Consider the following 27,624-nt stretch of genomic DNA (forward strand, 5'->3'; position numbering starts at 1 on the left):
TAGTTCTCTGTTTTTGGATTAGCAATCAACTTTTTTGTGCTTTCCTTAAAAAAACGTTGAATTATTACATGAAACGAAGTAGTTGCAGAATTCTCAGTTTTTATTTAAAGTCATGTATGCTTTGGTATGTGTATGAGTAACAAAATCAGAAGTTATTGGTCTTTTCGGTGTTTTTAATGATTGACAGTGTTCATGAATATGTCTTTACCTTCAAAACCAAAACTGTCTCAAGTTAAATAATAATAGCGTGTTATTATGAATAAATAAATTCAATTTGAATGAATCTGAGTCAAAGTTAAAGACCTTAGCTCTAATAAGATTTGTTCTTGAACTTTGTGTAAATGTCAGTTTCATTACATTTGTGGATTTTTTTTTTAGCTCAAAATATTTGACCTGTTTCTGCTCACCAGAATGTCGCAGATGTCATTTATGTGCACAGGATGCATAGTTTTGCACGTGTACTCAATTTTGTAGATTAAAAAAAGTTGAATTCTAGACAATTATTAGACATTAATTTACCTGATGTAAAAACATTAAAGCTTTTCTTGGAAGCAAAGTTCTATTCAGTGTTTTGTTTCTCAAAAAACAAAAAAATGTTACAAAGTTGAATTTTCCTCACACTGGAAAATCTTCAAATCACACTTTGTTCACACGTCCGTTTTTTAAAGATTCATTGGGTGCTTCTGCCACCATCAGTGAAAGCTGGACAAGTGTCAAACCGACTTCACAATTTGTGTGTGTTTAGGTTGCACACGCAACCTTTAAATTAGCCCATCTTCAAAAAGTATATCGAAAGTTAATCTCCACAATGATTTTCCCTTTATGTCAATTTTACAGATGCAAATTTTTTACTCTGTGTTAAAATTGTGAAATAAAACATCCCCCCAGTTAATGTGTCTTGGCGAGGTGAACTACCTAAAAGGTGATTATGATGATTGATTTGTTTTAACTATTACCCTGTGATCATTTCTAACTGTCCACTGTCGTACAATAAAGCTCATCGTGGGACAACTAATATGAGCTTTCTTTGGGAAAACTGTGGGTTAGGAGATTGAGGAGCTCTACGGATCAGAAGATTGGTGGATCGATTTCCTAAATACTCCAATCACCATGTCGAAGTATCCTTGGGCAAGATGTTGAACCCCCGCATTGTCCCTGATGAATCTGAATTTGTCACTTCTTTTAAAAGATGCACAACTACATGACATCACTCACTGGTTTCTGAAGTCATGCTCTGAAGCCTTGAGATGAACAATTGTGAAGCCAGACATAATCTTCCTTTCTATTATAGTATAACCAAAATTTACACAAAAGACTTTTTGTTTTTATCCAACTTAACCAAAAATGAGTTAGCGAAACCATAGACCCAGCAGGGAGGTATTTAAAGAGATCAGAACAGAGAGCTATTTTTTCATAGACTTCTATAGGACTACAAAGCATTTTGCAACCACAGATCTGGCCCCCTGGTGGCCATTAAAGAGAATCCAGGTTTAAGACCTTTCAACATTAGTTTCACTTTTTCAGATGTGGAAATTGCATCCATCTTTTATACCGTCTGTTGTCAGCAGTTCCTACACACATCAGGGATAACCAACAGATTCAGCTGTTACCCAACGTTACAAACAAAATTTTGGAACTAACCATTGCAAGGTGGAAATGATCAAATGGTGAACTATGATGGATAGCTGCAAAACAAAGGAGCAGCTAAATGTTTGAATGGTAAATGGCCTGTATTTGTATAGCGCTTTACTTGGTCCCTAAGGACCCCAAAACGCTTTACACATTCAATCATCCACCCTTTCACACAGTGGTGATGGCAAGCTACACTGTAGCCACAGCCACCCTGGGGCGCACTGACAGAGGCGAGGGTGCCGGACACTGGCGCCACCAGTAGGCAACGGGTGAAGTGTCTTGCCCAAGGACAAAACGACCGAGACTGTCCGAGCAGGGACTCGGACCGGCAACCTTCCAATTACAAGACGAACTGCCAACTCTTGAGCCACGATCACCCCAATAGATCAATAGCAAAGCTAATAAGTTCACTGTATTATTGCAGCATCTGTACCTTACAATATAAAGTGCATTGAGGTGACGGTTGTTGTGATTTGGCGTTGTATAAATAAAACTGAATAGAAATGAATTCAATATAGGTTTAAAGTTAGTTCAAATACACATTCGATTATTTGAGGTTACTTTTGTTCTTGAGTTGATTAACTTCAAATGAAAAAAGTTGGTACTGATGCTTTTAAAATGTTTTAAATCGGCCTGAATTTATTTCTGCTTTCATTCGTCATCTCTAACTGATAAACTTAGATGTTTGTTTACTTGTGGGAGGCTGTCCACAGCTACATACAATGGCGGAATTATCCTTTAAAATGAAAGCATCTCTGTTTTTATTAAACTCTTTCATCAGCAAGAAAAAAGCACGTTTTATTGACTAAACCCTCCCAGCAGTAAGAAGAATGATAAATTTATGATGCTGTGCTCTCGCACAAGGGGATGTTTTTGCTTCGGGGTAACAAGACGAATAACAGACAAAGTGGAGAAGCCGAACAAAAGTGGGGGGCTGTCCCAATTAGCAATTGGCAGTAGATTAACAGAGTAGTGATGTCAAAGCTTCTCCACAGTCTGCAGATAGTAGTTTCATTCAAGTCTACAGAATACCATTTGCATATCGATGATATAGAGGAGAAGAAGGGCCAATGTGTCTGAAACACAGCTGTGAAGTTCATGTATGAAAGAAATATTATCTCCCCTTGGTCAGTGGGTCCCCTCTCCACATCTGTCCGATGGCTATGCGACTGATTATTTTGGGCATTCCAATTCAAGATGCCCCCAGGAGGCAAGACAGCAACAAGGGCCTCTGTTTCCTCCAAGCACCCCCCTCTCAAGGCTTGTTTTTCTCTGGCTCTCCTATAGTGAGGGCTTGGGGCCCCCTCTAAAACAGAGCAGGCCATCTACAAAAGATCATCTCCGAGACTTCAGTCATAAACTTTTAACAACACAATTAACAACACAGTCCATCTTCTATCTGTCAGTGGGAGGCTGGGAGTTCATGGTAAAGGCACTTAATGCACAACTAGCCTTGGTTACCATGGAGCCATACCCCCAAAACTCATTGCGACTGAGGCATGCCATTCTTCTTTCCGCTGCTGAAATGCGCCGCTCATTCTGACTCAGCCTATTGTGAAGCGCACAAGTGGCTCTCTGAAAAGAAGGGGATGGAGAAAGAAAGGGTGGGGTCAGGGTTCAAACGAAAGGCTCCCATTGGGACTCCCTTTCTGTTATCAAATTTGTTGAGACACAAAAAGAGCTACAGTCTCATTCCCGAGAACATCTTGAGAGAGAGATAGGGGGGTTATAGGACAGCATTCCTCATGTCAGAGCGCCAGTTTTTCCACACAGCGGCAGACGAACTCCCTGTCTTCACGTACAGCTCCCTGCTCCTGCACTGATCATCTCCTCTTTGTCTTCCAGCAGCAAAACTTTTCTTTTTAGGAGTGGCCGTCCAGTAAGTCCTCTTTATTATTTGTTCTTTTATAACTTAAACTAAATACCTGCCTCTGTGGTTGATTTACCAAATAAACCTTTCTGTAAATTTCTCATTTTGCTCATGCAAACCCAAACAGCTCAATCTTTTACTGATTGCACTGTTTCATCACATTTCTATACTTGCTGACTATCAAGTGGACTCGTTTAATCCTGTTTCACATTAGACAATAGAAGATTTCACACATTACAGCTGCTGCAGCTTTTTCATAAGCGCTGTGTGTAAAGGACCAATACCAGGATGCTCAGTCTCCTCTTCACTGCACAGATCTGCTTATCCAGATCGCTGTGATGAAGCCGTATTTCAGCTTTGTCTCTCTCCAGGATTATCCGCATTTATGGAAGCTTTTCCATTCAGCTGCTCCGTCTCTGGTTTGTTATCCCTGCTGGGACTGCAGTCCTCTTTCTTCAGGGGGACTGAAAGCTCTGACTCTGAGCCCTGGCTGAGAAATGCCCTGGCATGTGGGTCCCACAACACCCACTGAAAAGAGCCACGCTGCTTCTTAAAGGGCCAAAAGTCAGGGAGGGAAATTTAGCCCAGTCAGGTTTTTTTTTGTGTGTGTGAGTCATTGTGGTTATTCTGCATTGTTTAATCACATAAGCTATTTTTGAAAAAATATCTTTGAGCTAAAAATAACTGTATCAGCACTAAAACATAAAGAGAACACAGAAACAATCAGGAAATGTTATTGATAGTCTTTGGATATGGATCTTTTCAATATACAAGTCTAGAAAGTTCTTATTTTGAAGGAATAGGAGACAAACATATATCTTTAAATGTATATCTTATTCTTTGCTATCCTGTGCATAATACGCAGAAATCATTTTATTAGATACACCATGATGGTACCAGGTAGGTCTACCCTTTGCCTCCAGAAGTGCCTTCATTTTTCATGGCATAGATTCAACAAGGTGCTGGAAACTCCTCAAAGATTTTAGTTCATATTGACATGACAACATCAAACAGTTGCTGTAGATTTGTCAGTTGCATCTATGATGTGAATCTCCCATTCCATCACATCCCAAAGTTGTAGTGTTGGACTGAGATCACTGTCATGTTCAAGAAACCAGTTTGAGATGATGTGAGCTTTGTGACATTGTTTTATCCCATCAGAAGATGGCACACTGTGGTCATAAAGGCTTGGCATGGTCAGCAACAATACTCAGGCAGGCTGTGGTGGTTAAATGATGCTCATTTGGGACTAAGAGGCCCAAAGTGTGTCAAGGAAATATTCCCCACAACGTTAAAGCACCAGCAGCAGCCTGAACCGTTGATACGTGGAAGACCAAGCAAAGTTTTCCAATTTTCTAATGTCTGATTTTAGTGAGTCTGTATGAACTGTATGTTGATGTCGACCTCTGATATCAACATGCTCCTCACTGGATATTTTCCGTGTTTCGGACCATCCTCTGTAAACCCTTTGTGAAGGAAAATCCCAGTAGATCACCAGTTGAGATACTCAGTCTATCCCATCAGGCTCCAACAACCAATCAAAGTCACTTAAATGACCTTTCTTCCTCCATTCTGATGCTGAGTTTGAACTTCAACAGGCCGTCTTCACCACGTCTACATGTCTTAATGCAGTGAGCTCCTGCCATGTGATTTGCTGATTTGATAACTACATTAATGACCAGTTGAACAGGTGTACCAAACAGAGTCTGTTTCACTTTCCAAATCTTCCTTTCATGTATTTAGCGTCTAATGTGAACTCTCTCACAAACAGGCTTGTTGAATTTAAGGAGGTTTTTTTGCATTTGGGAACCTTCCATCAGCTACAGAAACATCTTTTGTGTGGGTTGACAGTTCGGCCCCAGCTAAACACGTTAGAAATGCTGGTTTTGGACCCAGCAGAAATACCAAAGTGAAGGAAGCCTTGCCTTAAATTAATTAAAGTCAGACTTTGCTGTTCACGCCCCGGTGATGTTTCTGTGTAGAGAGTGAGCTAAAGCAACAGGGAAAAGAGAGCAGAAAATACAAAGAGTGAACAGTTGGAGCTTGGCGGGGTTGGATGGAGCAGTGGGTGGGTTTTCTAAGGAAGAAGTGATTGTAAGATCTAAACAATATGCAATCTAGTGGGACTGTTGCAAGATATATTAATTGTTAGGAGACTAAATTGACAGGCTTTATATAAATAAATGAGTTATTTTGCTGTCTTTCTAGAAACCTCTCTATTTTGTGTGTATGTGTGTATGTGTGTGTGTGTGTGTGTGTGTGGTTTCCTGTCACTAACAATAAACTTAAAAAAAATCAAAAGTACTCAAATTCAGGTCAGAAATCTGACCACCCTGCAGCCTGCAGCGCAAAATTAGACCCGTCGTAACTGTCCTGAATATATGTGGTTACTTTATTAAGATAACAAAACCTCCCACATTTGCTTATACTACATAACTGGTTTAAAGGTAATGATGTTTATAATATTTTCTGTCTCCACAGTCACCAAAATGGAGTCTGCTACAATGCATCTGCCATCCAATCAGTCATCAGAGAGCTGTGTAGTGCTGGAGACCACGATCGAGAACCAGCTGTTTGGATGGTTCTACCTCGTGGTTTTTGTTCTGGCGCTGAGCGGTAACAGTTTGGCTCTCTGGATTTTCTCTCACCAGCGTGGCATTTCTTCTCCGGCTAACGTCTTCCTGATTCATCTGGCTGTGGCAGACTTATCGTACGTCATCATCCTCCCACTCAGGGCCACCTACCACTTTACAGGAGGCCACTGGCCCCTAGGCGAGGTGCCCTGCCGGGTGGTGGGTTTTTTGTTTTATGTCAACATGTATGCCAGCCTGTACTTCCTGGCCTGTGTAGCAGGGGATCGATACTTGGCTGTGGTTCACGCTGTGAGGTCACTGAAGATTCGTCGCGCTCGCTATGCTCAGATCATCAGCTTCTCTCTTTGGGTCCTAGTTACTGTCTCCATGGCACCGCTGCTTGTCACCCATCAGACTGCACAGGTGGACAACATGACGGTGTGTTTGCAGCTATACAGGGAGAAGGCCTCACGCAACGCTCTGATCTCGCTGGCTGTCGCCTTCATGCCGCCTTTCCTCGCCACTCTTTCCTGTTACCTCCTCATCATTCACAGCCTGCATCGCGGCTCCAGGTTGGAGCCGGCGCTCAAGCTAAGGGCCCTGCGCACCATTGGCCTGGTTATGCTCATCTACGTGGTCTGTTTTCTGCCTTATCATATGAGTAGGGCCACCTTCATCCTGGGCTACAGCCACCCAGACGTCTCATGCCAGACACGCAGAGGCCTGAGCCTGGCCAACCGCCTCACCTCCTCCCTCACCTGCCTGAATGGTGCTATGGACCCGCTGGTCTACCTGTTTGGGGCGGAGAAATTCCGCGGCACACTACGGCGATTGTTTTGTAAAGATAATGGCGGGATGTCAGGGGCCACCAGCGGAGAGTTAAAGGGAACACATGAGAGCTCTGTGAGTGCCAAATCTGAGTTCTGAGGAAAAGCAGCGAGACTCAGACACCTGTGCAAACCTTTCCATCACAAGCAGCTTCAGGTTGATGATACTTTGATTGATGCTAGTTCCAAAGGCTGTTTGAGAACCAATTCTAGTGTCATCCCCACACCATTCCCACCAAATCCTTAGAGAATTAAACTGACATCACTTTGACACTCAAAGAATCCTGAATTCAGCAGCAAAGATGGTGATAGACGTTTAACTTCCAGGAGAGGAACAAAGATCTTTAAAAGCTAAATTTGGGGCAAAGTCAGCAAACTTTTTTAAAGCATTTTTAAATCAGTTATAACTTCTGATTCTGCACACACTGTTTATCTTGGTGACCACTGGAATTAAAGTTGATGAAGATAATGCTTCAAAATAACTCCCACACACACAAGACTCGAGTAAATCTCATTCTTCTTTAACAATTTAACGCAATGGAGAATGTTTAAAAGCAAAATTACTGCAATTAGTAGTAAATATGACATTTGATGAGTTTTCAAAATGTACTGTTGGCTTGCTTTCAGCTCAGCAGATCCCCTGTTTTTTACTGTAGTAGATCTGGTTTCATAAGACGGACAATTTGTACTGGTTAGTGACGCCTTTGATGTTCTGTTTAAGCTTCTTGTCGTTTCCATTAAAAGTTTTTTGGGTCCATGTTAGAAACCAACTCTCAAACCAGTCAGAACTGTGCCCAATACCTGCTAATGTGGGACTCTCTGTACAAAAAATATCCAATTTCCTGTGTGGTATCGGCCAGGCTAAGCTATTTGAATTTGTTTGGCTATAATTTTTGACAACTGACGGTTTTAATAATAATCTTTAGAAAAGGTTTGTCTCAACATAACAACTCACTTGTTCTGGAGATGAAGCAAAAAACTAATGATGCAAAATTTTTAATTGCTTCTGCTGTCATATATAATACTTAATGGGGGTTAAACCTGAGTACTAATTGTTCCGCCTACTGCTTGTTGGAAATCCAAAACAGCAATTCAGTATATACATAGTCAACTTTCAGTGTATATTTTCTATTGTTTTTTTTTATACTGTAAGCCAAATGTGATGAATATGCATCAGTCACAGTTGATAATATTGTTGTTTTTTTTCATCTAAGGTGACATAGGTTGTCCTTGCTTTGTGGATAATCAAATGTGCGTGCACATACTTTAACACTATAAGTGAAATGTAATGCGATCCATGTGAGAATTTTAAAAACTCGTGTGATCATGTGTCGTCTCCTAAAGTACCAACATCCAGTTAAATTTTCATTTGTTTGAATTTTTAGTTTCAGGCCAAATATTTGGAAAATCTTTATGCTAATTAGCAATGCTAGCATGCTAATGCACCAAACCGGGAAGTTAAACAGGGTAAGCATTACAGGTAAGGTAAGCATTATACCTTTCAAATATTAGCACTGTATGTTAGCATGCTGGTGGACATACCCACTATGGCACTCACCAGCTTCTAAACTCCACATTTTGAAGACTCACCATTAGCACTGTGGCTGCTGTTGTGTGAGGTGAAGTTGAAGTGCTAACTTGGTTTGCTGCATCTATAAATTGTATGGGTGAAATCCACAAGCACAGAAAGGTGCTTATTGGTGTTAATTAAGTAACAGACTGAAAAAAAGCAAGAACAACAAGAAAGAACACAGTCCAGAAGTTCAGATGAGTGACTCCTATCACCAGTATTATGCTACAGTCAAGCTAATGGACAAGTCATTGGCATTATGACGACTTACAGAGTGAAATAAAATTGCAGTGCTGTTGCCTTTGAAATGGTTGCAGTCAGTTGCCATTTTCAAGGCGATTTTAGTGCATTAAGATGACATCAGTTTGCTAACAGTTTGCAAGTGAATGGGGTCGAGTCAGCAATTGAATTTAATGTGTTTGTTGTAAAATGGCACGTGTGTTTGACTGCACAAACAGAAATTCACATTACCTACTTGCATTCAGAATTCAGAAAACCCACCACAAACAGTGATGTAGTTTCTACAGGATGGTGATTTAACTGTAACATGCTGCAGCTGCTCGGCAACCGCAATTTATATAAGAATAGAACCAAAGTAGAAGCAGTTCAGTTGAGTCTTGTATTGTAAAAAAAAAAAAAGATGTGTCACAGAGAAATTGTCTCAGTAAAACAAACTGCGATTGCCTTGCAATCCAAAGTTGTTGATGCAGGTACTTTCAATCTGTTGCTGCTGGGTCAGTCATGAGCTGCTGATTATTCCAACCTACTTTTACTCTAGTATGACTGACCTAAGCAAATCACCTCTGATTCCAATAACCAGAAGTAGAAGGTATAAGAAAGTCCCCCCTGACTTATTATTAAGAAGGAATAGCATGGAGTAGCATGCTGTAAGTATTTTCACTTAAACTTACTGTAAAGTAACATTTTAAGGCGGATCTTTATGGGGGATGACACTTTTAGAGCCTCATGTGGTCACTAGTGGAACTGCAATCTTTGAAACTTTGTTTGCTTCATATTCCAGCTGTGTGTTAGCATGCCAGTATTAATATTTAGCTCAAGGCAACGCTGTCCTCACAGAGATACTATTAAGGCTGTAGTCCCTTGGATTAAGTCCAGATTTACTCTACGATGGAGTGACCATTTTATTGAGAGTGGACTGTGTAAATGTGCCCATTATTATACTGCTGTTGGATATTTCCCTGCTATCACATTTTCATAGATGCAAAAATTGCTGTATTGTGTTTCTCCAGGTCAGCTAGGGATGACGTGGACACAGTCACAGCTTTTTATAAATTCCTGACATGAGTCACTGTATATGTTAAATGTGCTCGACAAATCTCCATTGTGAAAATATTTTTTGGTTTTCAGTTTCTTAACTCTCCTATAATGCTATGCATTTCTGTTGCACTGTTACTTGACAAACTAATAACTACTGTTCTATCTACAGTTTGATAAAATGTAATATGTTAAAAATATGCTCTGACTTTAACGTGCGAATGATTGTGTAATTCACTGCAGCAAAAATGCACCATTTGTGTGACATGTCCAGTCCCTCTCTTTCTTTCTTTTTTGCTTGTCACATAAAAACTGCATAAACTCAACATGTCTGCTGCTGTCTCCCGAAAGCAAAAGTATGATTTCACGTCCTTCGCGTCTGTGGCGTTGACGTGTTCTCCGTGAAAGTGGTAAACCTATTTCAAGTGCGGGGACAGAAGGCAGCAGTGACTTGTCACCATGTAGTTCTCTTTTCATATCATGTGACATGTTGTGGTTTGTGAGCAGCTCATTTTCCTCCCCTTATTTCTGCAAGACTTCCTGTCCATCACATGAACATGGCAGCTACTTTAACTTGTATTTCCTGAATGTATATATTGTAGAAAACCCCCGAGCTCCCCTGGTTCATCTGTGGTTTAAAGAATAGCAGTATGCAGGCTGAATATGATGCACCTTGGTTTATTTTTTATCAACGAACAAAATGATCATGTTTGAAAAACAAATCAAGGTCCTTATCTTCTTTTTTCTTTTTTTACTGTTTGGGTTTTAAAGTAAATATATCCAGTAAATTCCCGTCCTGTAACTACTAAAAATCATCATGGTCATGTTTTTTTTTCCTTACTTCCTCTTTTCACTTCTTTTAGTTTTTACATATAACTTCATTATTTTCTGAAAGTTCACATGAACAAGTAAACCAAAGAGGTTAGGTATGCTGGTTAATCATTCGTGTAAGGTGATAAAGATTTCTACTGTGCAAACAAAAGTGTGTATTTCCATTTTACAGCTGTGCGACTATGTTAAAGAAGAGGCCGAGTGAAGGCACTAGGGCCCTCCTCTCTTTAACTTGACAAATGAGGAAGTTCAGGGCTGAGCTAGTAGCAGCTTCCTTTTACAATTTGCAGAGGCAGTGGATGAACAAGTGAAAGAAAGAACTAAAAAGTATGCACCATGAGAAGATGAAAATAGCCAGAAAGAAAAATTGAGTCTACTTTGTTTTGCTGGGATCATTTTTTTTTGAGATCACATGCAAAGCTCTTGAGATCGAGCTCTTGGGTGAAAAACAGGATGACAAGTTATCAACCTTGGTACCATGGCAATATAACTCGATCCAAAGCTGAGGATCTACTTTCCAAAGCAGCAAGAGATGGAAGCTTCCTCATCCGGGACAGTGAATCCATACAGGGAGCCTATGCCCTCTGTGTTTTGTAAGTTATTGTTTCTTTTTATTATGGCTCGCGGTTGATTCTAATATGCCTGCATATACTTCATGTTTCTACTTCATTAAACCTTCGTGACATGCAGTACCAGCTGTGAATCCTATCGAATCAACACGATCTGGTTGTCAAACTGTATATTTTGTTCAAGAAACACAATTCCAAACATGATTGTTTGTGCACTGTAGCTATAACACAGTTATTAGTTAAAGTTCCTAAAACTGTCTCACCATATCACATTACATTTTTTTTTCTTTTTTTGCACATACACACTGCAACACAAGACTAGTTCCCTTTTATTTGCATACAGTGCAGCCACAAAGCACCACCCTTTCCCCTCTGCACATCATCTTCCACTGGGTAACCTTCATTTAAAAATGATTCCAACTGCTCGCTCAACACATTGAATCCGCTTGTTTCTTCACCTTACATTCATTCCATGTTCCAACCACAGACATTTGCATTTATTTGATCCACAGATATCAGAACTGTGTGTACACATACAGAATCCTGCCAAATGAAGACAAGAAGCTCTCTGTCCAGGTGGGTTCACAGTTTCCATCGTTCTGGTCCGAACCCAGATGAGTTATTATAGTTACTGTGAAGATGAAATGATATTTTCAAAAGTATTAGTCACACATTACTAGTGCAATGCTCAGTTGTAACCTAATTAAAGAAGTAAGCCCACACATGTATTTACTGTCCACCACTTTGACCCAGACTGAAGTATCCTAACAACATCAGGCGAGATGAATGCGTAAATGACTTTCAAGATCACTAGAATCTGAAGCCGCATGTATTTTTGGTGTATGCGTCTGAGCGCGCGCGTGTGACATTTCCAGTTATCAGATTGATTAGCATAAAATTTAATAAACACAATAATGCATCATTATAGTTGAATTTCAATCTGATGATCGAATACCCCCAGTATTAATAAGTATTAATAGCTTCAGCTTGGAGGTATGAGCATTAACTAAAAGAATAAAGATGACATGCTAAACATCAGCAGGTAGTCTCTGTTGAATGTTAGCATGCAGGCATACAGATTTCAGCACAAAACTGTCCGTTAGCTCAGTAACTCAGAGCTGCTTACATGGCTGCAGTTTAAAATATATTCTCTTATTATACACTAAATATCATTGCCTCACAAAGCTACACTGATAGTAATTTAAAAGCCTTAAAATGTAAAATTTACAGACTTAGGATTACAGACTGGGAGCACAACAACATCACCCTAAAAAAGCCACAAATACCTCTGTTATTTACTACGATTTTTAAATCTATAGAAAAGAGACTTTATGGTTCAGCAAATGACAAATGCCTGATTCTCATTTGTATTTAATCTGCCATTGGCGAACTACCTTACAATGAGCCAGTACAGAAACTGAAGCAGGAACTAAGAGTTTTGCAGTAAATTAGTTGGCAATGATAAAAGCAAGACTCAATCTGATCAGAAGCAGATCAGCAGATGCTTCATTATCTTGGTATTTGTTCAGTGTCAGCTTTGCAGTATAAGTCTGAAGAGATTAGAAAACTAACAGGCCCCACGTAGAGGATATAAATGCCTTGGGATTGACAGAAAGATTGAACAGAGTATCATCTGTATGTTTTTTTTAAATACTGTAATTATAAAAAATAGGTGAAAATGCTAGAGAGCTTCTAAATGACTGATTTATGCACTGACATAACAGCTATGTATAATTGCTATGCAAACCCGTGGCCTTAGATAGAAATTCTGTAACAGCAAAATGTGCTGTCCTGAAATAAGTTTACTGGTATGAAGTAGCAACGTGTCAGGTTTCTAGGAAACGATAAGTCAGCACTGTTACCTTCTAACGTGCCAGGTAAAATGTGACCATTTCGTGCCTTTAAAAACTTGTTAGATGAGGCGATAATGTACACCTGTGCAGTTTAGTTTAAAGAAAGTGCTTTAAAATAATGTAACCCAATGACAGCAAGTTTCACAATTGAGTTTTACGAGCCGCACAAGAGACTAAATGCAATGTAGCTATATAGAGAAACCAAACCTATTTAAGGGACTATAGTTTTTAAAACCTGTTTCTGTAAATGGTTTAAGTGTACGATTTAATTCTTATGACAGAGCAGGGATATGTTTACTTCCTTAAAATAGCTGATGATTTATGGGTAATAATATGTTCTTTTAAATGAAATAAATTGCAAAATTACAAAGGAATGTCTTAGAATGCAACTGGAAAATACCACAGACGCAGACAGTAGACACGTCTGACATCATATGGGAAGTAACACGTACAGGTTATGTCACCTGCTTTGGTAACAACAACAAAAATCATCCTTTTGTTTACAAAGAGTGATTAAAAAAATATGTTTACTGTTATCTGCTCTGCAGGCATCTGAAGGAGTGCCTATTAGGTTCTTCACAATGCTACCTGAGCTGGTGGAGGCGTATTATAGCCCAAACATGGGTTTAGTCACCCACCTGCAGTACTCTGTCCAGAGGGAGGAGGAGGTAGAAGAGGAGCCAGGTCAAAAACTTCACTTTGTCTGTATAGTGGTTTTGATATGGAAGAGAAAGTATTGTCTGTCCTAAACACACTTTATGTCTATTCTGCAGAACAAAACAGTCATCCTCCACAGCTCCCACCCAGAAACATCCCACTTGATGTAAAGGACAGTGACTCCAAGACTTCAGAGCAAGCCTCCAAATCCTTATCAGACATATACCTGGCGAAACTGCAGCATATGGACTTGTCCATGTATGGTCACAATTACAGACAGTTGCAATGTCTCTTGTACCTACAGCACTATAAAAGTAGAATTTAGGCATTCGGCACCAAACTTTCCAAAACAATTACTAATATGAATTTTCCTGAAGCTAACTGAGGCAAGAAGTGTTTTAATACATTTCTCTTATGTCTCCAGCTTACCAGAAGAGCATGAAATGGCCATCCAAGAATACTTCAGGACTTCAGTCTGCTTAGATGCTGAACAAGTTCAAAACGGTAACCCTAACCTGCCTGGCCTCAAGAAGCTTATAATGGCAGTCTGCAAGAACCTAAACAGGTATAGTGTCCATTTAATGGAATGTGTAATATTACATACACTTGAATGGATTGGGTTGATTGAACCACGCGCTGATCTTTTTTGCGAGGCAGTGAAATTTCCCGCGTCATGCCAACTCTGGAGGTGTTTCACAGAACGCTGGACCAACAGCTCTCTCCAGGGATTGGACCAAAACAAGTTGGTGGCACCCATGATCCTTTGCAGTATTATCAGCGCTTAAAAAGCTGCTCTCTTCATGTATTTCCTCCTTATTTTCAGAATTTCTGTGATTCGGGTCCTGTGTCCTGTAGACTTGAGCAACTAACAAAACTACTCTACTCGATAGAAGATAAGGTAAAGTACTGTAATATGTTTTAACAACAGCTTTTTATATGATAATAAAAAATGTCATAAGATATTACAAAGGACGACTCTGCTTCCTTTTTTCAGGTTAAAGGTTCTGTTTTTGAGTATGTTGGATTTGATGCGGGCCCACGGAAATCTCTCATACCAGTCGTTACGTTTGAGGTGCTTTCTTTAGTACTTATATCTACATAAAATTTGTCATATGTGTGTATGGTTTATTTAATTGATTTCTTCTTTCACTGGTAGGTCAAACAAGAATCTCTCGGTATTTCCACAAAGATGTTCCTGAAAGTGGACATTGAAAGTGGGAAGCTCTACTTTAAGAAGTCAAAAGATGGGCCCGAAGACAAATACTTTGTGCACAATAAAAGTAAGGACTTGAGGAGTTCATTTCTATCTCAAACAATTGATTGGCACAAAATGAAAACATCAAGATATGATTTACTTAATCTGATTAATCCCAAAATCACTGTGGTGATTTCTTTTTTAAATTTTGTTGGAAGGATTTTAATAAAATTTGGTGATCCTTTGTCTCTATTGACGTTACAATAGAAAAACAAAGGTGTTAAACTCAGCGTTCTGTGTTGGCGGAGTATTTTACAGTATTTTGCTATATTTTCTAGACTCGACTAAATGGTGCCCCCTTGGCTACAGTGCCTATAGTGTCCACCAGAGCTTTTGATTTAACCCTGTGCTCTGTCCTGCTGTTTTGCAAAGAAAATAAGCAATGTTTTTCACTTGGTCTTTATGTTGGAGTAATTAGCTACCAGAATGAAACATTTGTTATTAGAATCAAACATTCTGACATATTTCAAGAACACGCTAATCATTAGAAGATTGCTCTTACACATGTGAGACCACAGAGAAGGTACATTAGCCTGGTTCATTGGAGGAAGCAGTTACAGTTATTGTTTTCTAAATTACTAATTATATATAAGAACATCTTTGGGTTTGTAAAGTTCAGAAAAACGTATTCAGGTGGTACATTTGACTCGGGTCAGTATCTTAAGAAATTAGGAACTTTAAGTAGTGCCACAAAAGCTATTTTTCCATGCTAATAGACAGATAAAGTGGGACTTGTAGTCATAAGAGTTTTAATCAGTCAGTAAGCTTTAAAAATCATTCTATAGAAAACGTCATACATGGAACACTGGTGCGTGCTACCACAGACAGTATGAAAGATGGATGTAGCCACCTTAATGTTACGTATTCGTTTTGGACTCTTTGTTTTTAAGCCTCAAGTTGAGCTTTTTGGCCAGAAGTGGCCATTTTTGGAAAAGAGAATGACTCAGTTGCAAGTTTGTTCATTTTGCTGTATTCATATACATAAACTGAAGCGATGTAGCAAAGATTTTTATTAGTGCTAAGAGATCCAGTTAAGTGACTACAGTTAGTAAAGGTGAAGCCTGACGGATATTAAACACACAATCAAAGAAGCAGATAGATGAGTTTAAAAAAGATAAATCAATTCACTGGAGTTGTTGTGAAGGGGGGACAGACTGGCGATCTGTCCAGGGTGACCTCACCTCTCGCCCTATGATAGCTGGGATAAGCTTCAAGTCCTCCCACAACCCTGATAAGGATAAGTAAAAGAGAACAGATGGGAGGTATTTTTGTTTATTGGAAGCTGAAAAAAATGTTTATTACTGCTGTAAAATTAGATGTTTTAACAACAGTGTCTATGAAGAGTCCCTTGATTTTTGAGACAGCCTCATTAAAGGAGCTGCAGACTTTGTGCTTGATTCTTCAGCCTGGAAGTTGCACCTTCTCTGCAGCAAGTGCAAAATAGCATGTGTGAAAACAAATGTCAAGAACTACTTTCAATCATCAAAAGCACTTAACTTAATAAGAATACTGCTCTTATCCATCAGTCCTGCAGTTGGTGAAATCCCAGAAAATGCACGCCAAGCTGGTCATTGTGGTGGAGACGGAGAAAGAAAAAGTTTTGCGGAAAGAGTTTGTGTTTGATGACACAAAGGTAAGCGTCTTTTTAAAGGTGATGCTCCCTATTCTGACCTCAGTCATGTGCACTTCATTAAATGTGATGTGTTTTGTTGTCTTGTGAATCCAGAAAAGAGAGGGCTTCTGTCAGCTGCTTCAGCAAATGAAAAACAAACACTCAGAAAAGCCTGAACCAGACATGATCACAGTGTTTGTTGGCACCTGGAACATGGGTAACAGTGATGTCATACAGAATTCAGTGCTTCGGTTAACTTAACTGTATATAATATAAAAACGGATCTGCAAACCTACAGGAAATGCCAGCCCTCCCCCGAACATCAGCTCCTGGTTTCAGTGTAAGGGCCAAGGGAAGACACAAGATGACACAGCAGATCATATTCCACATGATTTTTATGTCATTGGGACTCAGGAGGATCCTTTGGGTGAGCGAGAATGGGCAGATACAGTGAAAGGTGTCCTGAGGAACATCACAAACATTAGCTTTAAACAAGTGAGTAACTGTGGCAAAGTTTTGAATTTGTAGCTGAATGCAAACACAAACCACTAATGAATCAAATGTTCTAAACATCTCCAAACATCCAGGTGGCAATTCACACACTGTGGAATATTCGGATCGTGGTCCTGGCCAAGCCTGAGCATGAAAACAGGATCTCTCATGTTTTTTCAGACAGCGTGAAGACAGGGATCGCCAACACCTTGGGTAAGCAGTTCCACTTCTCCTTGAGGCCTGTAATGATTGCTCACAAAAGTTCACAGAAAAATTACCCATCAATGTTTACTGGTTTGAACTGCAGGAAACAAGGGAGCAGTGGGAGTGTCCTTCATGTTCAATGGGACATCTTTTGGCTTTGTCAACAGTCATCTGACCTCTGGAAGTGAGAAGAAGCTCAGGTGAGGAGAAGGTTACACTTTTCAAAGTATCTTTAAAAAGTTTGAATTGATTAGTGACATCATATACACATATACATATACAACATACATGTACACGGGGTTTTTCTGGGTTCAAAATTAACCTTTGAGGGTAACTATGCAAATAACCATGATTGGTTTGCCTTTAGTTAAGGCAATACCCTGGACATTTTATCAACAAAAAATGTATCTAGACTTAAACAAATTAAACTCAACTCTTTGCGGCTTTCCTTTGATAGAAGTCGCAAATCTCTTTGAAATGTGCTAACATTTTTATAGCCTCTTCAGGGAAAACCCGATGCAGATATCAACAAAGGTGTCATTTCAATGATGGATGGGGAGGTAAAAATCCTAATTGTCTAGTGACATGTGCAAAATACCCCCCTGTTCACTTATTCACTACTTCCTAACAGAAACTTAGCAGTTCAGTAAATGGAAAGCAGGAAATGTAAATGTGCCTAACAATCAGCACAATTTGGTTTTAGCCTGCTGCTGACATTGACAAAATGTAGCCAGAAACACTTTTTTTAATCGTCTTTGCAAAAACAGTTAAAATTATCTGTTAAATATTAGCTTAGCAGTTAAATTGTACTAGCTGCTAAATATTGTAGGACCTTTACCTTAACCTATAAAAAGAACCTTGAGGTTTGAGTGCTTGTATGGTCAACTTAACAAGCATTTTGCATGACAAAATGAGCTGCAGCTTGGTAGGTATACTCACTCTAGTACATTTTCATGTTGTGCACTGTGTGCAGTATGTATTTATTTGGACAGACCACAGTGTTTCAAATCAAACACAACAAATTGCATGATTATCAGAAATTAACGTTGCAACATTTGATCGCAACGCTTGATTACTGCCCTAGCTACTGCATTTTTGTTGCCTCAGACCAACAATTTGGGGTCTTGTCCAGATCTGGATCCAGAACTGCTAAAATATTGCTAACTTTCCAAAAATGAACTAGGGGAGGATGGGAGTAAAAATAAAAAGTCCATCCAGGTCATCTACTAATTGGTAGGCTGGTGGTTCAATCCCTGCCTGAACCAGTCTGTATGCCAAATATCCTTGGGAAAGATACTAATCCCGAGAATGCGTTTGAAAGTGTGTGTGAATGTTGGAGAGTAAGTAGAAAAACCATGGGGAAAAAAGCCCTTGAATATGGGTGAATGATGCAAGTTGTACAAAGCGCTTTGCGAAACGTCTAAAAGTAACCACTAAATAAAACTGCATGCTCACCGCCTAATGGCTTATAAGTCATTAACCAAGTGCGCGGTTTCAAAGTCAGTACCGTGCCCTTCATCACTCTGGGTTTTTTGCAGCCAAGATGGCGTTGGTGAAAACGCTCATCTCAAGGTTTCAAAATGGAGCTTTACAAACCAGCGAGTGACATCACAGTACCCATGTCCATTCTTCATATTATCTGTGTATTTGACTAGCTGGTACCCTGGATGAACATCCTTTCTGACTAATTTAAAAAATAAAACAGATGTTTTATTCAATATTATCTGAAACTAGAGACTGAGCCTGTGAAGTCTTCAGGCGCGTGTTCACTGAGGTTACAGTGGGAGTCGTGGGCGGCTGTCTTAAACACAATCACAAGTCTTTTTTTGCAACCACAGAAGTCGCCCCCTGCTGGTTTTTAGAAAAACATCCACGTTTAAGACAATTCTATGTTAGCTTCACTTTTCAACCCAGCAAGCTACATCCATCTTTATACTTTATACTTTTAAAAAAATTATTTATTTTCCATCTTTTTTACTGTCATCATCATCCCCTTATACTAGTCACACGGCCACGATGTCAACCATCTTTGTCATTTTTCATGTCGGATTTTTTAAAATTATTTATTTTCTTTATGTTTTTTATTTATTTATTTACCTATATTTAACCTGGACAACATAAATGATGAATATGTATCCTCCTCTTTCTGAGGCCATGCTTTAAAAGTCAACGTTTTGCTAAATGGCAGTAGAAACAGAAAACTTTATTGCTTCCTCCACTGATTCCTCACATTTTTGATGTTACTCCAATATTTTTTGCTGTATTTGCAGACGGAATCAAAACTATGCCAGCATCCTGAGATTTCTGAATCTAGGAGACAAGAAGCTTAATCCGTTTGACATCACACATCGCTTCACGCACCTCTTCTGGCTTGGAGATCTGAACTACCGCGTTGAAATGGCATCTTCTGTAAGTCATAAACCTTGTTTTATATCTACTTTACATACAGATTCACGGACTTTGCTTTGTTGTGGTTTTTCTCTCAGAAGCATGGTTGTGTTTTTGTTGTTTTTTTTTAAAAACCCTGCTGGTTGTCAGGTGTCTGAGCTCTCAGCTGCTAACACTTCCAGTCACTACTTTTCCCTGTTCCCTTCACAGGAAGCTGAAAACATTGTGTCAAAGATCAAACAGCAGCAGTACCAGGAACTGCTCACCAAAGACCAGCTCAGCATGGAGAGGAAAGAGGGCAAGGTCTTCTTGCATTTTGGTGAGCTTTGATGAATACTGATCAGTACATGTAGGCATACGGCAGAAAGAAGTGTCTTCACTGTTGTTGCCATGCTTGGGATTTTCTGCAAAACACTGTCCTTTTTCTTATAATTGTGTTTGCATACATACGGGTTTTATTCTATTTTGATTTTAGCTGAAGAAGAAATCACATTCGCGCCCACGTATAGATTTGAAAGAGACACACGAGAGAGGTACGCCTACACAAAGGCCAAAGCGACAGGGGTAAGCTCATGTTTTATCACATCTCTGTTCCCCTACTATGCATCACGATCACTTCACTGAGACTTTTAATTTTATCTTTTTCATTGCAGTAATTTTTTTTTATTTAATCCAAAATTATTTTATTCACTTCATTATGTTCGAATGTTATTAGTTTCTTATTATACTGCATAAAATTTAATTTTATTTGTTTTAACGTGCTCTTAATTTTAACTACATACTTTTAGTGCACTTACAGCCTATTTCATTTTAATGAGGTTTCATCTTTTGAATTTAATTTTAATTTAAGTTACCTATCGTTGAATATTCTTGGTTTGGATTTTTGTTGGCTTATTATTCTTTCATCGACAGTTTAGGAAAAGTCAAAAATCACATTTACTGATAGCAAACGGTTGAACATGCAGCACGATCTCTTGAACCGATCCACGTTAGCAGGGCTATTTGCTCATGTTTCTTCCACAAATGACTGCCCATCATGCTTCTTATATGTTGGGCTATTTAAGTAGAGTTATACTTGAATTGTTTTACAGTCTTCAATGTGAAAATTCAAGTATTTTATATTAATATATGTGATGATTTTAACTCTACAGACAAAATACAATTTGCCATCCTGGTGTGATCGTGTCCTGCGAAAATCATATCCTCTGGTTCATGTTGTCTGCCAAGCGTACGGTGAGTAATCTTCTGTTAAACCTTTTTTTCTGCGGCTATATTATACATACAGGAATATATATATGTATATATATATATATATATATATACATATATATATATATATACATATATATATATATATATATATATATATATATATATATATATATATATATATATATATATATATACATATATATATATATATATATATATATATATGTGGTTTTATCGTATTAATCTTTCAACTGCTGTTGTTTAAACTGCAGTCTTTATTGAGCTGTAGCAAAACCATGAACATTTCCTAAAGTTAGACCTTTTATAATATATAGAGAATAATCGTTCACTAATTTTATATATAGATCAATAATGTATAAAAATGTACAGTACTAAAGTTTGACACACCCGCTCATTCGAGAGTTTGCTACTATCAAGTGTATGAAATGAAATGTAAACAAAATCTGCATATCTGAAATCTGACAGCAAAATAGGCCATTTTGCTTTGACTGCAGTTTATACGCTCTTCACTTCTTCAGCCAACTTCATGAGCTCATCACCAGGACCACACACACACACACACTGACCTTTTGTTAGCTGTTTTTGTTTCACTCTAAGCTCAAACCAGCACAGAACATTTGCTGCAGCACTCCTCCTTACAGAATGTGGACTCTGTGTCCAACTGAAAAACAAATGATGGTCCCACCATCAAACTACACCCTTTCCTCCATATTTTGAGGTAGAACAATGCAGATTAACATCTATTTACTTCCTCTGCATCTCTCAGAACCTCTGATTTTTGACTGATCAGAGTCAGATTTCCACTGGTCTAATGTTCCTTCTCTGTGGCCCTCGCGCTCTTCTTCTTTTGTTTTCATGTTTTGTTTTGCACTTAGAAAATAAGAAAAAAAAAACCTTGAACGCAAAAGTGTCCAAAGACTGAAGTGAAACTGCAGCTGAGACGTCCTTTCAGGCTAAATATGTGTAAAATATGCACAGAAGTGTTCATAAGAGTTTGTGTGAACTTGCAGGGTGCACTAATAACATCATGACAAGTGACCACTCCCCGGTGTTCGCCTCATTTGAAGTTGGAGTTGCCTCGCAGTACGTTTCCAAACAAGGTATGACCCCCCCCCCCACCCACCCAACCTACGCCACAGATGAGTCCGCTCCATAGCCGCAGTCTGATGCCGCTTTTATTTTTCAGATCCCAGCAGTGCGCCTCCTGGTGGAATTCAGATCATGAACTGTGTGGCCATCTTGGCGACAAAATCGAAGACCAAGTTCTTCATCGAATTCCATTCCAGTTGCTTGGAGAGTAGGTTTCCTCGTTCTGATTGACCACATCTCACTAGATTCTGCTTTAAAGGAACAGTTCGCCTCAAAATCACATAAAAATCATGCTTCCTCTGGACTGTAAGTGCTGTCTCTGAGTCACAATTGTTTTTTGATGTGAGCTGCTCAGAATGCAATGGACGCCGATGGCACTCAAAGGAAAAAATGTTGAAAAAGCAAACACTAAACACTCAAATCTGTAAAAATACGAAGAATCCTGCCACCAGTTGACAAATACCACTTTCCTGAAACCACAGCTTTATTACTCAAAGATCCCCCACAAGCCTCGTGAGAAAATTCTCGTGGGAGTTGTTTTCTCTTTGGTGAGCTATACCCACTCATAGTACCACTGTGCAGAAATCGGTGTGCACCTACCCGTGACGAGAAGCTGCTGCTCACAGTGTGACAGGATGTAAACATTAATACTGCCGTGTCAGCTAGCTGCACACTTCTTCTGGTTGATGTGTGTAGACACTAGAGAGAAAATACTTCCAACATTAAACTGTTTACTCTATTTAAAGTAGACCAATTCCTCTCCTTTCCAGTTCCATGCTCTTATTCTGGGACTCTACTAGAGGAGCTTTGCATTATTCACAATGCAAAATAATCTTTTAATTTTTTAAAATTTTATTTATATATTTATATTTTATTTATGCTTGAAATGAACTGTTTTAACCTTGAAGTCCACCCTTGCTGTGCCTGAGATTATATGTTATCTACTCTTACTGACATCATGCACAGCCAAGATCTTGACAGTAGACTTCTCAAAAAAAAAAAGGAAAAAGGTTACACCAAAAACTATCAATATGAATGAACAGCACTGCAGGCCAGAGCATGCATGTATGTATGCATGAATATTGGGTGAAGTGTCTCATCAAACGGGCTACAATGACTAAAAGCAAGCATTTCCAACAGAAACTGTAAAGACTACAGAGGGAGAGAACAGCGAGCACTCCGATGGGTCTATAAAAGTTTGGTTTGGCAACCAAGTAGAGGTAAACCACAGACACAGCTCACAGCACACACTACTTAGTTATGGCATCAGTCAGTCGTTATTCATAGTCTTTGTTTCTGTCTTTTAAAGCTGACCCCTATCATCTCTGACCCTGAGTACCTTCTGGACCAGCACATCCTGATATGCGTGAAGTCGACGGACAGCGACGAGTCGTACGGTAATGAGCTCGCATTACAGCTTGTAATTTGGATACGGTGGTTTTAGCAGCGCTTACAGTTTGCTGGTGTGTTATCCCTAAAGGAGAGGGCTGTGTCGCGCTGCGAGCAGCTGAGATCAGCTACACCGAGTTTCAGATCACACTGACTCACCACGGAGAGAAGACGGGAACACTGACAGGTGGCATCCAGCTACGCACCTCTGAGGGCAAGCCCACTGAGAAGCTATACGGTGAGGCTGAGCTTCGACACAGGACGTATTTGTTCAATTTTTTTCTTCTTCGGTTCTTGAAGCTTTATTCTCATTTTGGTTCTTTTTTCAGATTTCATCAAAATTGAAAGGGATGACCCCATCGCCTCAAAAGGCAAATGTGGAGACCTCAATAAGTAAGATTTGGGGGGTTTTTGTGAACCTGTTATGCATTCCCTTATGTTCTGTCATGGCTCGTTACGTATAAAATCAACCACATCCGAAAAACATTCTCACCCTCAAAATCAGTTGTTTTATTTCAGGAAAATAACTTCAATTTATTGAATGAAGTCACGCAGAAATGTACCTTTTTGCTGTGAAGATTTTTCCAGCATTTTTAACCCATCATAACTTCATAAGAACAGGAGATATGCTATGGCTGAAAAACATATTTAACCTCTGCAAACAAATGAGTTTTACACACACTGGCAAAAAGTTTTATTCAGCACAGATTTTTTTCTGTACCTGACTTGGAGCATCACCGGTTTGATGTCTTTCTTTGACATAGAGGAACTTTGGAGAAAGCTTCAAAAAGTGTAATATGGTTAATTTCTCTAATCACCCTGTGGGATAGGTGGCTGCACAAACATATGAAAACCTCTTCAAGCTGTGATTCTTTCTAGGTCAAAATAATTTTCTAATATGGTCAACATTTTTGAGTAGCTTGTGATCGCCCTCTGTGATTAAAGTCATTCAAAGAGTTTGAAAAACCTCTTCAGAACCTGAAAATGTTTGATCAATGTCCATCTGTAAAGACTATTATATGGAACATGTGCACACCGGAGTTTAAATTTAATTTACAGCCATAAACCACACTTATAAGTGTTAAAATATGACTGTGGGAGAAAGTTTTTCTGACACAGATGAGCCTGTTGCACGGAAGTTGATCCATTTTTAATACTTTTGAATCTTTGCGATATACGGGACATCATATATTGCTGTTTTCTCACAAGCATCTGATGGGTGGCTGTAGGATGACTTTGGAAATCAAGAAGAGGAAATAAGTGAAGACAGGGCTAGGGATTAAATGGTGGAAGTTGAAGAAGAAAGAATGATGCATAGAGTTCAGGCTGGAGTTGAGACAGGGTGGTAGGGAAGGGTTACAAATGACTGGAAAAGTAGAGTAATGAAGAAGTAGTGAGGGAAACTTCTAGGAAGGTGTTGGACGTATCCTTTGGATAGAAGAAAGTGGACTAGGAGACATGGTGGTGGAATGAGGAAGTACAGGAAAGTATTCAAATGAAGAGGTTAGCAAAGAAAAAATGTTGTGAAGTCAGGGAGATGAAGAAAGTCAACAGGAGTATAAGAAAGGAGTATAAGAAGAGAGAGAGGTGGCAAAGGAAAAGGCCTATAGTGAGTGTGTATGAGTCTGGACATGAAGGAAGGACTTGTATAAATTGGCTAGGCAGAGAGAATGAGCAGGAAAGGATGTGAGGCAGATTAGAAGATTAAGGATAGAGATGGAAATATACTAACAGTTGAAAAGAGTGTGTTGAGAAGATGGAAGGAGCTGATTGTTGTAAAAAATGAGAGAGAGGAGGGCAGATGGATCAAAGTTGGTAAATCAAGAAGTGCAGAGCATTAGTGAGAGCAGCTATTTGGCCCTGATGACATAGCTGTGGAGGTATGAAGATGGAGGGCAGGGGACTTTCTCACCAGATTGTTTCACATCATCCTGCAAAGTGAGAGAATGACCGAGGAAGGGAGAAGAGGTTAACCAGCAACAATTTTCAAGAACAAGGGTGACGTGCAGAGCTCTAACTACAGGGGGATAAAGATGATGTGCCATACCATGAAGATAAGGGAGAAAGTTGTTGAAGCTAGTTAAGAAAAGAGGCGATGATCAGTGAGCAACAGCGGCTTCATGCTGAGAAAAAGCTCTACAGATGGGATGTTTGTTTTAAGATGTTGATGGAGAAGTGTGGATGGGAAGGTCAGGGCGAGCTGCACTGTGCCTTTGCAGATCAGAGAATATGATAGGCTGATGATAGGGTGCCAAGACAGGAACTGTGGTACTGATGGGCTCATGGTGGGGGTGGGATTACATCAGAGATCAGCTCTGAGCCCCTTCTTGTTTGCAGTGCTGATGGAGAGGCTGACAGATGAGGTCAGGCGGTCGTTGTGTACGTGATATTTGCAGATAAGACTGTGATCTTTAGTGAGAGCTGGGAGCAGGTGGAAGAGATGCTGGAGAGAAGATGACTCAAAGTTAAGAGAAGCAAGACAATCCATTGTCATGCTGGTGGCATAAATCGCAGCTATGAGACTGCGATTCAAGTTTTTCTGTTAGCTGATTAATTTTGATTGCTGGTTTGGACCATCAAAACTACTCAGGGCGTGATCTTTCTTTTTTTTCTTCTTCCTGGTTAACAGGTCTTGTAGCAACCAACCACATGATATTTCTAACCCCAATTACATGGGAGTGTCATTCAGAGGTGGGAATGTGATAGATAAAGGCTGGAGTTACAGCATGCCACCGCGAAATGTTCCCTGTGGTGGACAAGCCGGAAAAGAGCCAAAGAAGGGTTACGATGTGAGCACACGCAGCCCCACGGGAAAGCCTGCTTCTGTGTAAGTGTTAGCCTCTTTCTGGTTTGAAGAGACTTCAGTTTCATTTCTAAAAATACCTCTAAACCTTTATCTGATCTGATTCTATAGAAAGCGAAACCGATGTCATTAACTTATGATTTCTCTGACAGGGGTGAGAACGGAAAGACATCAGAGATGTTTGACAACCCGTTGTATGGTTCAGTGACCAAATCACATGGTCGGTCTAAAGACCAAGACCAACAACAGAAGGACCTTCTCATACCCCCAGATGTGCTATGTGGATCCTCCAAAACAGCAGACGGAGATACCGATCGCCCTCCGGTGCCCACCCCACGCAACCGCTCCTTCACCTGCTCTGAGAACAAACCTCAGCCTCCAACACCAATCAGCCTGCATCCCCCATCACAAAAGAAACCAGTGGTGCCCTCACGCTCAGAAGGCGGGATGGGCCAAAGCCGCCCTCCTTTGCCTGCTAAGTCCCGACCGGGTGTGCCGGAGCCCCAGACCCCCAAACCAAGAGACTACAGAGACACCTCAGAGCTCACCAGCAAACACAGACCACCAGGAAGACCTGGTGAGTCTCGCAAAGACAGCAAGGGACATCCTCAGGTTTCCAGACAGCTATAATACACTAAATGACATCTCTTTGTCTTTTTTTGTGCATCCAGACGTTTCCAAGATGGGTCGCCCTGTGAAGTGAGACTGAGAGGTACACCTTCCTGGCTGCATTCCTGGAAATATTTTTAAAAACCCTTGTCTCTCATTTTAGAGGACAATCACATATCTGTGCTGTCATTATAGAGAAGTCAGTTGGCTTAGCTTTGCACCTGTCCAAAGGTCTAAAAAATTCATCTCCCTGTCATCCTCAAAAACTCACTTTTTAAGTTAGACTGAGCCGGGCTAGCAGTTCCTCCTTATTTCCAGTCTTTATGCTAAGCTAAGCTAACTGGCTTGTAGTTAGCTTAGTTATCTACTTATCTAAGTGCTAGTGAGACATTAAATGGGTGTACCAGTGTCTAACTCAGCCTTCAAATGTATGTAAACTCATTTTTTTAGTTTCTTGGATTTCTGCAAAGCTCGCATTGGAACGTAAGTTTGAACCTAAAACCTGCTTCTAAAATAACTGTTACATTTCATTTGGAGTTTTTACACTATACAGTAGCTGATGAATGTTTACCGCACAGTATTATCTTGCACAGACATGTTTGCCTTTAATATGTACAAATGATGCTCCAATGAATTCCAATATTAAAGCTTGAATTACATGTTGTGTGTGTGTTTTATGTCAAGTCACAAATGACTGCTTTTAAAACTTGGAGTGTAGGCCGCTACAATCTGCTGCGAAGACCAGACCGGTCACACTGCAGTGATTTGCCTCCATCTGCTGGTCCCTAAAGGAACTGCAGGCAGTCTAAGACTCGCAATTTATTTAAGGGGACTTTCTGGCTTGGTGTTATTGGAAATACATCTACATTTTCTCTTTAATCAGCTGTGACTAA

The 27,624-nt window shown here is 39.7% G+C and overlaps 2 protein-coding genes across 2 annotated transcripts; both read left to right on the forward strand.

Annotated features, from left to right (window-relative positions):
• Positions 1–3,397: 3,397 nt before the first annotated feature.
• gpr17 (G protein-coupled receptor 17) lies at positions 3,398–10,555 on the forward strand. Its single transcript, XM_063466805.1, has 2 exons — positions 3,398–3,511; positions 5,984–10,555. The coding sequence occupies exon 2, from the start codon at positions 5,992–5,994 to the stop codon at positions 7,000–7,002; it is 1,011 nt and encodes a 336-aa protein (XP_063322875.1). The 5' UTR covers positions 3,398–3,511; positions 5,984–5,991; the 3' UTR covers positions 7,003–10,555.
• A 135-nt stretch (positions 10,556–10,690) lies between these two features.
• On the forward strand, positions 10,691–27,349 carry inpp5d (inositol polyphosphate-5-phosphatase D). Its single transcript, XM_063466066.1, has 27 exons — positions 10,691–11,171; positions 11,660–11,723; positions 13,549–13,684; positions 13,774–13,915; positions 14,082–14,222; positions 14,315–14,399; positions 14,481–14,555; positions 14,652–14,729; positions 14,814–14,937; positions 16,439–16,545; positions 16,639–16,741; positions 16,823–17,019; positions 17,112–17,229; positions 17,324–17,420; positions 19,491–19,629; positions 19,819–19,927; positions 20,084–20,172; positions 20,760–20,841; positions 21,852–21,941; positions 22,028–22,138; positions 23,071–23,150; positions 23,240–23,327; positions 23,411–23,557; positions 23,649–23,712; positions 25,949–26,146; positions 26,275–26,699; positions 26,794–27,349. Exons 1-27 carry the CDS (start codon positions 11,032–11,034, stop codon positions 26,823–26,825), a joined length of 3,261 nt encoding a protein of 1,086 aa, XP_063322136.1. The 5' UTR covers positions 10,691–11,031; the 3' UTR covers positions 26,826–27,349.
• The last annotated feature ends 275 nt before the right edge of the window (positions 27,350–27,624 follow it).

Source organism: Pelmatolapia mariae, linkage group LG23, assembly GCF_036321145.2.
Source record: "Pelmatolapia mariae isolate MD_Pm_ZW linkage group LG23, Pm_UMD_F_2, whole genome shotgun sequence".
Lineage (NCBI taxonomy): Eukaryota > Metazoa > Chordata > Actinopteri > Cichliformes > Cichlidae > Pelmatolapia > Pelmatolapia mariae.